At 26.2% G+C, this 14,566-nt stretch overlaps 1 protein-coding gene across 1 annotated transcript in view; it reads left to right on the top strand.

Annotated features, from left to right (window-relative positions):
- Nucleotides 1-209: 209 nt before the first annotated feature.
- The window catches only part of LOC129960114 (serine/threonine-protein kinase 3-like), a 36,096-nt gene continuing 21,739 nt past the window's right edge, over nucleotides 210-14,566 (top strand). Inside the window, exons 1-2 of the mRNA XM_056073246.1 lie at nucleotides 210-398; nucleotides 14,369-14,480. Coding sequence (XP_055929221.1) covers nucleotides 14,476-14,480 — 5 coding nt within the window. The 5' untranslated portion in view covers nucleotides 210-398; nucleotides 14,369-14,475. The remainder of the gene's footprint in view (nucleotides 399-14,368; nucleotides 14,481-14,566) is intronic.

Here is a 14,566-nt window from a genome sequence, read left to right as displayed (position 1 = left end):
GCTGATCACATGTCATTTTTAATAATTTCGAGCCCTGCTTTTATTCTGATATTAATATCAGAAAGTGGTTTTTTTTTTAATTTCATGAAAGGTCAACAGATGTCAACACCTTCCAAGAAACAGTACTTCGAAACTTTGTCAATTTCCTCGAATTATTACAGAAAAAGCTAATGGCAACAGTGATTTAGCCTTCTGTTTTTATTTTATTATTAATGTATTTTTAGACAGACAAATGTGTGAAAGATTAAATGTTATGGCTTTATTTTATTTTGCCAAACTTAAGAAGCATGGGTCTGTTTACCAAAGGGCAGATTTACAGGGAAAAGGACGAAGGCACATCTGCAAATACTAGGAAATTTAATAATATGCACTTTTACTTGAATCATGTGTTTGGAAAGGTGAGAATAAAAGTTTAAGCCTACTGTTTCCTGTGCGGCAGTAATTATAGCCACAATTTCCTTATCTTAGACTTCTTAAATTTATCCCAACTAACAGGTCGTAGCGTCTAATGTGTTGAGGATACAATTTTTTTAAAAAAAATTTCGTTTATTGTTTCCGAAAATGATATAAACTGTTTGCGATTTCGGATTTTAATATTTGAAATTTCTTTTATATATGATATGTTTTTATTTGAAAAGTTGCTGATATTTATATGGAATAAGATGTACAGCTGTTAATTGCTGTTGATTTAATCAAAATTGAAGTTGGGCTTTTTTGAATTTGTCGATTTTCGAATCAGGTATATTTTAAATTTTCAACGTTGTTGTTTTAGTTAACAGAAACAGACCACTTTTGACAGCGAAATATTCACATTATGCCATTACTAATTCTTATTCGCTATTAGAGAAACTGGCTGGTCACTGTGCTTAACTTTTACGAGTTTTTTTTTTATTCGATTAAATTTTATCAAGGTAATTGGATTTTTGTTGTTTGACCAATGTAATAAAACTAACTATTTACGTTTTAAATTATTGTGCATCATTTTTAGTTTTTATTTTGTCATTTGAATCCGTTTGAAATTATTTTGTTGTTTATCAAAATAATTTCAAAAGATTTTTATAGAATGAATCAAATTATTTGTAGTTTTAGATAATTGTTAAAACCATCACAGATAAAATTAATTTTTTTAAAAATGTTGAAATGCTGAATATCATTATGGTTTTCTTTTTATGAAAATAATTTTATTTTAGTTCCATGAATTTTTTAACTTTTTAAAACTAATTGATTCTCTGTCTTCTTGAATGTATTATTTTTAGATACAAACATTTTTCCTTTATGGAGAATTTTCTTTATAAATTCTGTTAACCCTTGACTGGGGATGTTCGATCTGCGACACCGCTAGCGATGGATTTTTGGTCACCCCTATTCTAATTTTTAGCTCAATTGAATGGATTGACCCTGTAGATTCCTGTTTCATGACCTTCAATACACATGCACTTTTTCAACTGATTTCAGTGGTTGCTTTTATAAATAATTCAGTTATTTCTTTAAGTGTGGTCTCTAAGATCGCATCTCCCTGTTAGTGTTCCCAGTGATAAACAAGGCTTAAAACTTGGGCCCCAAAATATCACCCAATTTACTGATTCTGTTATGAAGCAGTGCTTCAGACATTTTTAAATGAAGCAGAAAGTGATTTTAGTGATAAGGATAATTGTACAGAAGATTTTTTTGATGAAAGTTCGCATTCTACTGATTTTGATATGTTTGTTCAAACATAATTAATTTTTCTAGTGATAATGTATTTTGAAAAATTTATAAAATATATTACTATACCAAGAGACATATATACAGAATTTATAGATTCATTTTTATACTAGTTTTTAACCTGTATGTTTAAAATGCCCTAGAAAACCGTGCTATGAAACTCACTCAAGCCAATAAAAAAAAAAAAAAAAAAAGGGCCATTTTAACTGCTATATGAAGATGCTTTAAAAATAAAACATTTTTATGCATATATATTGCATGCAGATCATTTTTATATTAGTTATACAAGCAGTTTTCTCTGTCTCGATGTCTTAAAAATTCAAATGAAAATTTTTATTCACTTTTCATATGTATCAATAAATCAGATTAGTCACTCTTGTAATTCGAATTTACAAAAAATATATCTTATTTTTAAAAAAAAACAATGAAAAAAGAGCCATGATTTTATATTTTGTAGTTGGAATAATTTTTCATTAATTGCTGCTCTAAGTGAAAGACATGTTTTCTTCTGCATGACTTCTGATTTTTTTTTTTTTTTTTTTTTTTTACATTTTTTAAAGTATAATTATCATTTACAGTTTAAAATGCAGGACTATCTTTGTAGCTGTTCCAGTTGGAAATCTGATGAATTGCAGACTAAATAAATTTGTTATCAGTGCATGAAAAACATGTTTTGATCTCATTCTTAAAAAAAAAAAAAAAAAAAAAAAAATTCAATTTATAATCTTGCAGTTTGTTATAAAAATGCTGTTATTATCAATTTTTTCTTTTTGATTCATAGCATTAATTGGTATTGATGCCTTATGTCTGCCAGTTTTTAATTTTCCTTGGTTCAAATTAACTTTTTAATATACTAGAATAAATGCTAATAAGTTTTTTTCACCTATGAACTTCTGTGAAATTTCTTGTGCTGGAATTATCTTGCCATTGAAATTGATTGCTAAATTTTATTTGATGTCTATATTTTAGAAAAGCATTTTTTAATATTTAAAACAGGAAAGTTCCGAATTTCTCTTGTCTGACAAAAGAATTCATTTTCAAATCATGAAGTTTTGAGTATACTTTTTACTAGTACCACTTCATAACTCTTTTTGTCTTGTGCTTACAAATTATAGGGCCAGTTCAATATTCAGTTATGAATTTAAGATTTTGTTATCTTGTATTGAAAATGTTTTTGATTTGATTATTTTTGTATTATATATATAATAAAAATTGCAGATGAATTTGGAAATATGTCAGTATTTCAGTTTCATTGTTGCACGTCAGTATTTCTTATGTGGATTCCATTTGTTTTAAATTTACTATATTTATCAAGAATTTTTATGTATACTTTCTAAATTTATTATAGAGCTAATATAGTGTATAATAATACATAAATAATATTTATTAATAATATAATATATAAATTTTATTTTAATATAGTTATTATTTTTTATTTCATCAAATTTAATAATATACTCCTGAAGCAACAAAACTAGAGACATAAAAACAAACAAAATGGTAAATTTATTATAATTGCTGAAACTGCAGCCATATTTTTTTAGCAAATTATAAAAGTTCTCTGGTAGCATTGCTTTTATTACAAGTTCTTGTCTGCTATAGTGCAATTTGAAATACTTTGAAAGAAGTTATTAAGGGGGGAGGAGTTGGAATCATTTACAAACAAAACATGTAATTTTTTTTTTTTTTTTTTTCTGATAAGTAACTTAAAAAGTTTTGGTGCATTTTCTAAACAATAGAAAAAGTGTGAAGCTTTTAAAAGAGATGTCAGAATTAAAATACTTGTCATTGCTATCTGGTGTTTTACTTTATAATGACTTGATTGGAAATATTTCTACCATTTTTCCTTCTTGGTAATATATTTGCCCTCATGGCAATGCATTTGAAAGTCACAAGATTGTTTTTTAATTTTTATTTCGGCTTATATGCCAATTTTAAATTTTAGTTTAGTTTTCAAGGGGGAAAAAAATGTATTCTTGGCTTATATTCTGAAATATACAGTATTCTTATTTCAACATCAGTTTTTAGACCATGCAGTCCAATTGATCTTTTTAAAATTTGTATGTTTGCCAATTACTTTTGTATTAAAGTAATTGTATATATATTAAAATTATTATTCATCAATAACCTTAAAGTACATTGATATAGTGAAAACCTTAAAGAAAAAAAAAAAAATATTATTTTGTATGAAACAGGAGTCAGAAATCTATAATTTCTGAGTTGTATGCAAATCTTTGGGTAATTCCATTTGACTGAGTTTCAAGATTTTAAAGATTTCATTTACTTTGTCTTGATACTCGAAAGGTAAAGAGTTGTCTAATTTCAACCTGCAATAAACATTTACAGAAGGCAGACCGAATAATTATCAGTTATTGGTTCTTAATTTAAAAATGGCTTGTTGAAAATCAGATGTATAAATGCTTCTTTAGAGATTGCAGGGTTATTGCTTGCATTGGGTAAAACAAATTTGAACAAAAGTTTTATTTGAATTTCAAGCAGATGTAATAAATACTATAATAGTACTCTTTATAATATATGTAATAGTACTCTTTATTTGCAAAAAATATATTCTTGGTTCTTAAATAATTTAAAAATTGATTTAAGGATTCTCATCCTTAATATAGTTATATTTAAAAAAAGAAAAAAAGAAATTGGATAAAAATATGAAGTTTTCAGAAGTTGTCTATTATGTCTTTTTTGCCCATGTATATGAGAAGAGAAGGGGAGTAAGAAACTTCAAATAAGTAAAAGCACACCAGTTTAGTAAAATGGGTTATTAAATTCATTACAAGAAGGCAAGATGTTGCAATAATTCTCAAGACATACCTTTGGAAAAATTTCTGAAGATCTTCACTGATTATGATCCTTAAAAACCTATGCTCCATTCAAAAGTTTATATATGTATGTATAACACTTAGTCCATGTTATCTTATTAACACATTAGCTAGAGTAATTTTGATTGAATTCTTAGGATATGATGTAAAAAGGATGCAAATCTCGGATGATTTCGTTTGATGGAGTATTTAGCTGAATGGAGATGGCAATGGTGGGAGTTGAGATTTTCATTTCCCCATAACTTTTTTATAATTAAAGATGGAAAAATAAATTAGAGTAGATGAATTAAAATAACTTTAAAATTTTAAAAATAACTTTAAAATTAAATTTTTTTGATAACTGCAATTGCTTAGAAGTCAGAAACTAAAAATTGATTTTCAACTGTTAACTTAGACTATTTTTAACATGATCTGCATTGCCACATTTAAATAAATTTTAAAAAAATATTTCTACTCTCATTTTCTTTCCTTGCTTTGAAATTGTTTAAATACATGTGTGCTGTAAAATTGAACAACTTAAAGGAAACTAATTAAATAATAATAAAGGAGCAGAAATGTTTATTGGCAACATTATGTTCGAAGATAAGCTTTAGAAAACTCCAGAAGCTGCATGTAGTTTAGTTCTTGTGAATATATTTTATTATAATCTTAGAAGATAGGTTGTGAGTGTGCTTTTAATCTTTACATGCCTAGGTATAAAATGGGTTGCTGCTCAGATTTTGAGTTATATTTTTTTATATTTTTTACATGCAGAACAATTCTCAGTTTTATTTTGTATATTTTATACAATAAAGTAAATGTGAATGCATTTTTTAAAACTGAACCTTGTTTATCCAGAGGTTTTGTTAATTATGCTGCCCTCTAGTCTCATGTCTGCCACATTTATGAGAATATACTGTATTAAAAAAAAGTCAACCATTATATCCTTAAATTAAATATTTTAAAAAGAAAGCAATGATATATTCCCTTTTATTCCAATTAATTGCTGCAATTGAAATATTTAAAGTGCTACAGTTAAGATCTTAATTCTAGTATTAATTATGATATTTTTTCAATATAACTGAAAAGCCAAATGATAAATTCTTAATGTGTATTTTAAAATACTATTCTTTGCTTTTAATTGAAAAAATAATTGCATACATTTGCAATTTTTTCAAAAATGTTTAAAATGTAGACAGTAAATTTTTTGTTCTTGCTGGTTAATACAATCTTCTAGCATTTGCCTAAAAACTTCAAACCATTTGAATATTATATTTTAAAATTTGTAATGAAATTTTCTGTAGTATGTTTTTATGCTGTTTGTTACCTGATAATAAAGTAAATTGCATAATTCAGCATTTATTTCTCAATTTATAGATAACAACTTTATTGATTTATGCAATATCAATAAAGTTGTTTTCTATGGCTGCTTCAGTATGCAATATATGTGTTTTTGGCTAAGATTTGAAAGTAATTTGAACATATTAATTTAAGGAATCTAGCTGTGCCTCCTCAATAGGCATTTTCATTCTCGTTAAATTACTACATATCAAGAGCAGGGGAGAAAAAAATCATAAGTGAGAGTGTGTAGTGTCACGAAAAGTGCTTAAATTTGGAAGCCATTTTTAAACATCTTAAAAATGCTTAATTTTCTCAAAAAGTGCAAATGAAAGATTTGTTTGTTTCCTCAGATGTTAAATATAATAAATTGAAGGTATGGTCATAAAAGCTTGTTTATTGGTTATATCGAGAAAGAAAACCATCCAAAGGGAAGAATCCAGGATGAAATAGATTTAGGGGTGCCAATACATAAGATAATGCTTAATGACATTTTTTCCATTCTCATTCTTCTTCAATGTGCATTGTCATTTATTGAAATAGTGGAATGGTTACCTTGAAGGGGCAGAACAAAGTGCACAATGTGTTTTATTTGTTGTGACTTGAAAATATTCAAGCTTTAATTCTTAACATTCCAGATGGTGAAGAATTTATTTTAGTTATCTTTACTCATAATAAAAATGAATATATGTATTTGCGTGTGTTAGTTCTGTATAGGCCAGACTGTGAAACGCAGAGCTCCCAAATTTGGCACATGTATACTCTAAAGGATTGGAATGTACTACTTTTTTGAAATTTCAATTGGAATTTTTAATAAATAGTTAAATGTTAATTACTAAATAAAAGTTAAGTATTTTTTCTTGATAATATATGTATACAGCACAAAAGGGATTTCTACATCATCTTAAAAATTTAAAAAAAAATTGTTTTCAATGATGCAATGTATTTACTCTATAAATTTTCCCCCATATTTAATTAATTTTTAAAAACTATTTTAAACATTTTCCAATAAGAATTGTAAAAAATTTTGATTGAATATTAAATGTATCGTGAATGATAACTATGAATTTTGGAAGAAGATCAAAGTTGTTGATAATTCACTATTAATGCTGCAGATATATTTTCGTTTTTATTTTGCAATCTGAGTTACTATCCTTTTAATACAAATTATTATTGGTAAGACAGATTTCTAGAAAGCAGGCAATGTATTTATTTAAATCTGAGAAGAACCTGTAGAAGATTTAAATCTATATTTAAAATACTATTAACATGAAGAAAAATGGCAATTATAATTTATTGGAATTTTAGTGTTTTTCCACAATAACTTCCAAAAATATTGGTGCATAGGAATGATTTTTACATAAGCTTAAAATTCAAACAATTATCTTTTCATTGAAACCATTTTTTTAACATATTATTCTGTCTATATAATTTATTCTGTTTTTAATCAATTAAAAAAATTTATTGCTTAAAAAATATTTTAAGCATAGTTTCTGACAATTTATTTCCTAAAAGATAAAAATTTTAACCTGTACGAGCGCATTACGAGTATATGGGAAAAATTAGCTTTTATTAATTGTTGTCTTTAAGTTGACGAAAGCTCAGATTAAAAGATTCAGTTATATCTTACTGCAAACTAAATTTAGAATATGCAATTTCTAGGAAGATAAGTGCAAGAAGGTTTCTGTGATCTATTAAAATATCTACATTATTAATTCAATAATTATGTAGTATTTAATGCAAACATGGTATGTATATAGTATTCAGGTATGTACTGTAATCATACTTTAACAACTAATTTCTAAACAGTTAGTATTAGGTCAGTATGTCTAATAGGAATATACCTCTAATCTGAATGAAGTAAAGAATCCTATTTTATACAGTTTAAATCAATAAACACTTTGATGAATTACTTGGTTTTGTAAATCATATTTGGTAATTTATTCTTGAGACACTAACATTCCAAATAAAAAGAAAGGTCCTCTTTATTGTGATTAAAACTGAATGAGTAATGAAAATTCGAATATTACTGTCTTATAAAAATGTGATTTAAGGGTACTTAATTGACCTTCTCTAATAAGATGCACCAATCAACTCTTAGTTTTCCCCAGGTTGATTAGCCTAAATTACAAAAAAATTATTGATTGCCATAAAATAGTGATATTCAAAGCTTCATAACTCAGTCAGATTTCATCGCAGAAGTTTTTTTTTTTTACTTATTTATTCAAAAGTTGGAGAATCAAGAATATTTCATTGAATATGATTCCTTAGTATTAAAAAACTGTATGAAATTAAAATTTTCAAAAGTGCATTTATTGACTGAAACAAAATAAAAGGTTAATATGTAGGCCCTTGAAATCCTCTAGACAGTAAAATTAAATGTTAGGATTAATCAGAGAAATTTTTATTGAATTATTCTTGAGATATTACATAAATTATAAAAAAATATTCTGTAATTACACAAAATTTCAATGCTGAACGATTCTGTTTTTTGTATTAATATTTTTAAAAAACATGTTTGCTTACAGCAAAAAAAAGTTTTTATATTAATTGAAAATGAATTACTTCTGCTTTAATTTAAAGTTCAAATTTTAGAAGAGGTGTTTGAAAATTAAAGAGATAAATAGTGCAGTGAACAGCATGACATAAGGTTTTTAAAATAGTATGAGTTATAAGACTATCAAAATATAAAGCTTAAAAATATTTTATTTAAAAAATTATTAAGACATAAAATATTTTATTGAAATTACATAAAATATTTTATTGAAAATTTTAGCTAGCATTAATCCTAGCAAACCAATTAGTCACTGAAGGTGGCTACTGTCTCATAAATGTATGTTTGATCTTTTATGTGTTGTTAATGAAGAATATGAATAAGAATACAGCAGAATGAATTGAGTATCCTAAAGATATATATTGAATATGAGAGAAGCTGCTCTAAAAACATCAGCTCTGAACCTCTTTTGTATGTTACATATGCGATCATCATTCTCGTTAATATGTCATTTTGGAGCAATCTCTTGAGCAATTTATTAAAGAAATTTTACTGTTCTGTATTGAATTGTGATTCAATATAGACTAATGTAATTATAGTGTCAGTTGTGTAAAATTCAATGATGAACTTTTAACTGGAAGCCGAAAGTTTTCAATGCTCGTGATTCCTACTGCAGTGTGTGTGTGTTTTAATGTCTCCATTTGTTTAAAATTATTTTTTATTGGACGAATTTCGCCATATTTTAATTTTTATGGAAAAAAAAATGCTAGATCTAACATTTGAAACTTTTAAAGAAATAAAAAAAAGTTTTCCGAACTTATATTCATCGGAGATCGGATTCTAGCATTTGTTTACAATTTTAACCTTTTCTCTTTCTGTAACTTTTGTAGATTTTTTCCCCTCTCGCCATACATATAAACGTTTATCCAGATTGACAGAGCACTACACAGCATTAATCATTAAAATTAGAAACATTAAATTTTGCAGGACATTGCTTCTTGGTATGCGAGACCCAATAAGAATATTTTCCAAACTTTTCAATAGAAGTTTATTTAAAAAAAATAAAAGCAAAATTTTAATGTGTTTCCACAGTAACATCAAAGCTTATTATTGCAGAAATATTTTTACACACTTTTAAAGATTTTAAAAAGTACAATTTATAAAAAATTAGTTTTGGACACGATTTGTAACAATTAGTTTTATAGACAAATTCCAAACAATATCATTGCTACGTTGAATCGCATGATTTTATCACTGTTAACGTTGTCATAAAAAATAGTGGTTTCTTTGCTTTAATTTAAACGTATAAACTTTAAAGCAGTTCATTGAATGAGATTCTTCTCTTGATGAGTGTTATTAAGTTCTGAGGCAATGTGATAAACTATTTTGTGCTGGCTTTAAACATACTTTTTAAAAATGCATCAACTGCCATTTTTTATATTCATTTTTTTTCTTCTAATTACAGAGGTAGTGTCTTCTTAACTTCAAATTTGTTTCTATTAATTCTGAGAACTAGGAACTACGAAGTCACTTTAATTTCTTCATAAATTGCATGATCACATTTTTCTGCAATTTTTCTTTAAACTAAAGAAAATTTGATTTATTTTTTTCTTATAGGTTTTAAAAAGCAGATTTTTATTAAATTTTCGAAATGTGAAATATTAAAATAAATAAAAGTTTTATGTGGAACAAATCTTATATATCATTGAGCAACACTTATTTAAGCTATGTTCTGATACCACCAACAAAAATGATGTTACTTAATATTGCTGACTTTGAGGGCATAGAATTTGAATTCGCATTTCAAGAAAAGCTTTAATATACCATGAAATTGCTTATATATGTAAAGATATTTTAAAATTTAATTTAAATTCTAATTAATTTTCTAATTTTTATCTTAATTTAACCCATATTAACTTGATTCTACAATGTTATCGTATTTCCTGATCCAATTCCATCTTTTTTATTTAATTAATGGTACACGAGCTCTGTGAAACTGCTTTAATCGGCATTTTCATATGCTCCGAGTAGAGGAAATCTGTCAACCTAATCAAATTCTTTTAAAAGATATCTATAATTCCCTTACCTAAATCGACACGTGTCAAAGAATCCCTATCAGAATCTCGTTGTATATAAAATCACCGGGAAAAATATTTTTGTCTCTTCGCTTTTGTGTCGCGCTGTAGATTGTTCGTTGCTTCTTCCTTGTACATAAATTATGCCTCCCGGAATAGAATAAACAAAGTTAAAATTTCAAAAGTGCCTCTTCTCTCTTCGGCCATGGAAATGCTATTACATTATATATATATATATATATAATATGGGAAAATAAACTACTAAAATTTCGTAATGGCAAAAAGAAACTGAAATTTATTGATGCAAATTCAATAGTTAAAAAAGTACTGTAATAAAAGCAAGCATGATGGTGAAAAGTGCCATTTTAACTGTTTACATCTTCATTTTTGCAAACAAACAATATTTATTGTTTACTATATAAGATTTTCTGAACGTTTTCTTTAAGTAAATATTCATAAGTGTACCTTACAGGCTCAAGGTCATCTTTAAATCTAACATTACTGTGTAGCAGCAAATTATCTTGTCAAAACTATGATATAGAATATAATCTATCTTAATCCTGCTGATGCTATTTAGTTTTATGAAAACTTGACGTCCATTGAGCATTAATGTTTAGCCCAATTTCATGTTTTGAGTGACTTTACGGAGATATCGCCATTTTCAAATGGGGCATATTTATCATCTTCCAAACAAGAGTTTCTTTAACTATGCCATGTTTGATGAACCATTAATTATCATTTTGATTAACCATTCATCAGAAATAATGGTCGGTTTGTTTTTAGTGCCAAAATTGTTAATAAACCTTTGTCCACCATAACATGTTAATATTCACAAATTATAATTGTTTCCGGCTTTTGTTAACTCCTTTTCTGAAAAACTTGCAAAGTAATTACTGGTTACTGAATTTCAAAGTATATGGTAAGCAATAATGGAATTAACTCTGATTTAGATTCATTGCACTATATGAGATAGCATCGCAGATCACAAAATCCTAACATGTTGGAAAATAGCAAACTACTTATAGTGCAGTAATTAAAAAAAATACGGATTAAAATACGTTTTTTTGTTAAATTTTGAAAAAAATAATATATCTAAAACAATCTGTTTAAAATTTAGTTTCAGTTTGCATAACTGTGTTCATATTATTCTACTTAAATTACTTATTGGTGAACATAAAACAAAGCATTTAAGTATATTGCAAATATGCACATTACATATTTTCATTTCAAAGCGATAATTTTGTTAGTGTTTATTTTTAATTATGTTTACAGCATTGCTTACCATTTCTTACTATTGTATACCCATTTATTTTAACAAATATAAACACATTTTATCAGCTTAAATTTGAAAGATTTACCACTTTAGAATCCCCAATTTTATATCGACTTACTGTATATAATATATATATATAATAAATTAGAAATTATGTTTATTTTCTGAGCTTGCACCCTGGTTATATTTGTATTACTGACTTTATCATAAATTAATTCTTTCTGTTGACATAAATTCATCTAGTCCTCTGATTCATAGCGGTGAATAATATTTTGCAATAGTTGAGTTTATATTTTTAAACTAGCCACAAAATAGCAATTTCATCATTTTTGTTATCATAAATTCATCTTCAGTTGTTTTAGATCTTAATAAATACTATTGGAATCTGACCTCGTGCGCTTTCATCTGTATAATTTCGGGGGGGGGGGCTTTATTCTGGCATCTTTCATTGTATAATCATAAAATAGATGTCATTTGAAAGAGTTTAATGTAGTCTTAAAAATTTTCAAATTAAAAAAAAAAAGTTCATAAGAGGTCATCTGTAAATGAGAATCAAAAAATTTCCAGTGGCAACTCCCATGTTTCTCATCAAATTTTAAAACCATATCAAAAGTTATTTCTGGAAACAAAATTTCATTAGTTGAGGCCTATTTGTTTATTTACCATGTTTATTGAAGCTTTAAAGATTCTTTAAAAGTTTTAGTCAAAAAAAAAAAAAAAAAAACTATTGTCGACATTTTGAGAATATCTGAATTTTATACATCCAAGTATGGAAAACCCCTAAACAGAAAATGTCAAATCTCTCCCGATGTAATAATGGTGTATTAAATAAAAGTTGTAGTCCATGAGGAATCTATTTATGGCATCAAAAAAAAAAAAAAATGTTGTCATAGAAAATATCAAAGTTTGTAAATTTTAAATATATAGACAGCCCCTACAAAAATTTTAAGTACAGCATCTTTTAGTATTCATTACTACCTTCAAAATGGTACTTTTAGTTTTCATTTAGATTGAACAATTGCAAAGTAAATCTGGGTGGCTTCATTTTTTATCTGCGACTGTACATTTTGCACAAAGAAGGCATGTAATTCATGAAATGTTCTTTAAAGAAGCCATCAGTAATGTAAATTCAAGAATCGTCTCTGTCTCTCAATTATATAGGATTTCATTGCTAATTTCTTGAGTTATACACGTAGTTTCAACTGGAAAAATGCTTTAAATATCGGTAAGAAACATATTTTATGTTGTTTAATTTAATAAATGTGTTAAAAAAATTACAAATTCTAATTTATTATGATGACTCTTAGTCATATCAATCATATTTAGTGAAAAATTGTTGACATACCAAAATATATATTAAAAAAAGTACGATTTTTTTATGTTACAATTGATCAAGTTATAGATATTTACCCTCAGTGAGTGTGATATACAAATTTATCTTAAGGGAAAATTTGAAAAACTAAAATGGCATGAAAAGATTAAAAATGCCATAGTCATTTTTTAAAATTGGTTAGTTTATGCCCTAGATAGGTGTAAAATAAATTTGAGGCGATACAGAAATATAATACAGATTATTTGATTAAAAAACTGAATTTTTATTTCAAAATAAATGCCGAAGATGCAATTTTGATCAGCGACTATTGATTAAGATTTGAAATAAAAGTTGATAATCTTCTTTAATAGTTACTTATATTTATGATGATTTAAATTCTCTAATTCATGTTCGGTTGAGGAATTAAAACAAAAGAAGAAAGAAACAATATAAATAGCAGAAACAAAAATTTTAACACACAACTTCCTTTTTAATTCAAAAACAATCAAGCAAATGAAAAATGAATTTTTGATATAAATGAAAGTATTTTTAAAAAATTATGAATAACATATTACTAGCTGCTGAAATTTTGCATCAAAGAAGGATTTAATTTGTTTCTTTGTTGACTGCTAGCTTGTGATCTTTTAGACTTAATTATTGTTTGTATTTAGAAATATCAGTCCTCCCTCCCCCCCCCCTATGTAAATTAGATATTTCTCCATTTCAGAATGTAAATTTTTTACTAAATGGGGTACAAAAAGCATTAAACTTATGAGATGTAAATTGTAGGTTGCTCCTTAAATAAAATGACTAAAAAAAATTGAGTGAAGAAAATAGTTGATTAAAAATAATAGTGAAAATATTTTTAAAGCAGTTGTTATAGCTTCTTGTGTAAAGAATGAAATTTTTAAAAAATCTAAATAGCATGACAATGCATTATTTGAATTTGCAAAGTCTCTTGAGGATCTGTCTTAAAGTTGCAAATGTAGCTATAAAATGTATTATAAAAACAATGATTTTTAGTGTTTCATAAAAGGATCAGTTTTAGTCATAACGGAATTGCTTTTTTTTTATAAATGATATAGCTTTAAGAATATTACTAAATATAATTAATAAAATTGGGGATTTACATAAAAAATTAGATTTTGTAACTTTTTGAGAAATGTATGTTTTTGATTTAAACAATATAATATATATAATACTTTCTATCATATAAAGTATTTTTCCATTTAGAGCTATGTCTGTCTTAAACTGTTTAGATATTATTTATTGAGCTGTTATAAGAGTGGACACCCTATATATAACCACGAGAGAAATAAATTGCCATGTACTCTTTTAATTTTATTTTTCTTTGTATAGAAATGTATGGTTCTCTGTTCCTCATATGGCCATCAAGCTGGAGATAATGTGCAAGTTCTCAGATAAAAGATGAAGAGTCAGAGATTGTACACTTTTGAATATTCAAAATGGGGTAAGAGTCTTTAATAAGATTTTCGTAACTGTGCATATTTAAGCGCTTACTTTAAGTACTTCATATACATATATATTGTTGTAATC

Source organism: Argiope bruennichi, chromosome X2 (genome assembly GCF_947563725.1).
Source record: "Argiope bruennichi chromosome X2, qqArgBrue1.1, whole genome shotgun sequence".
Lineage (NCBI taxonomy): Eukaryota > Metazoa > Arthropoda > Arachnida > Araneae > Araneidae > Argiope > Argiope bruennichi.
The sequence above is the reverse complement of the archived record's forward strand: the minus strand, read 5'-3'. Positions and strand labels throughout refer to the sequence as shown.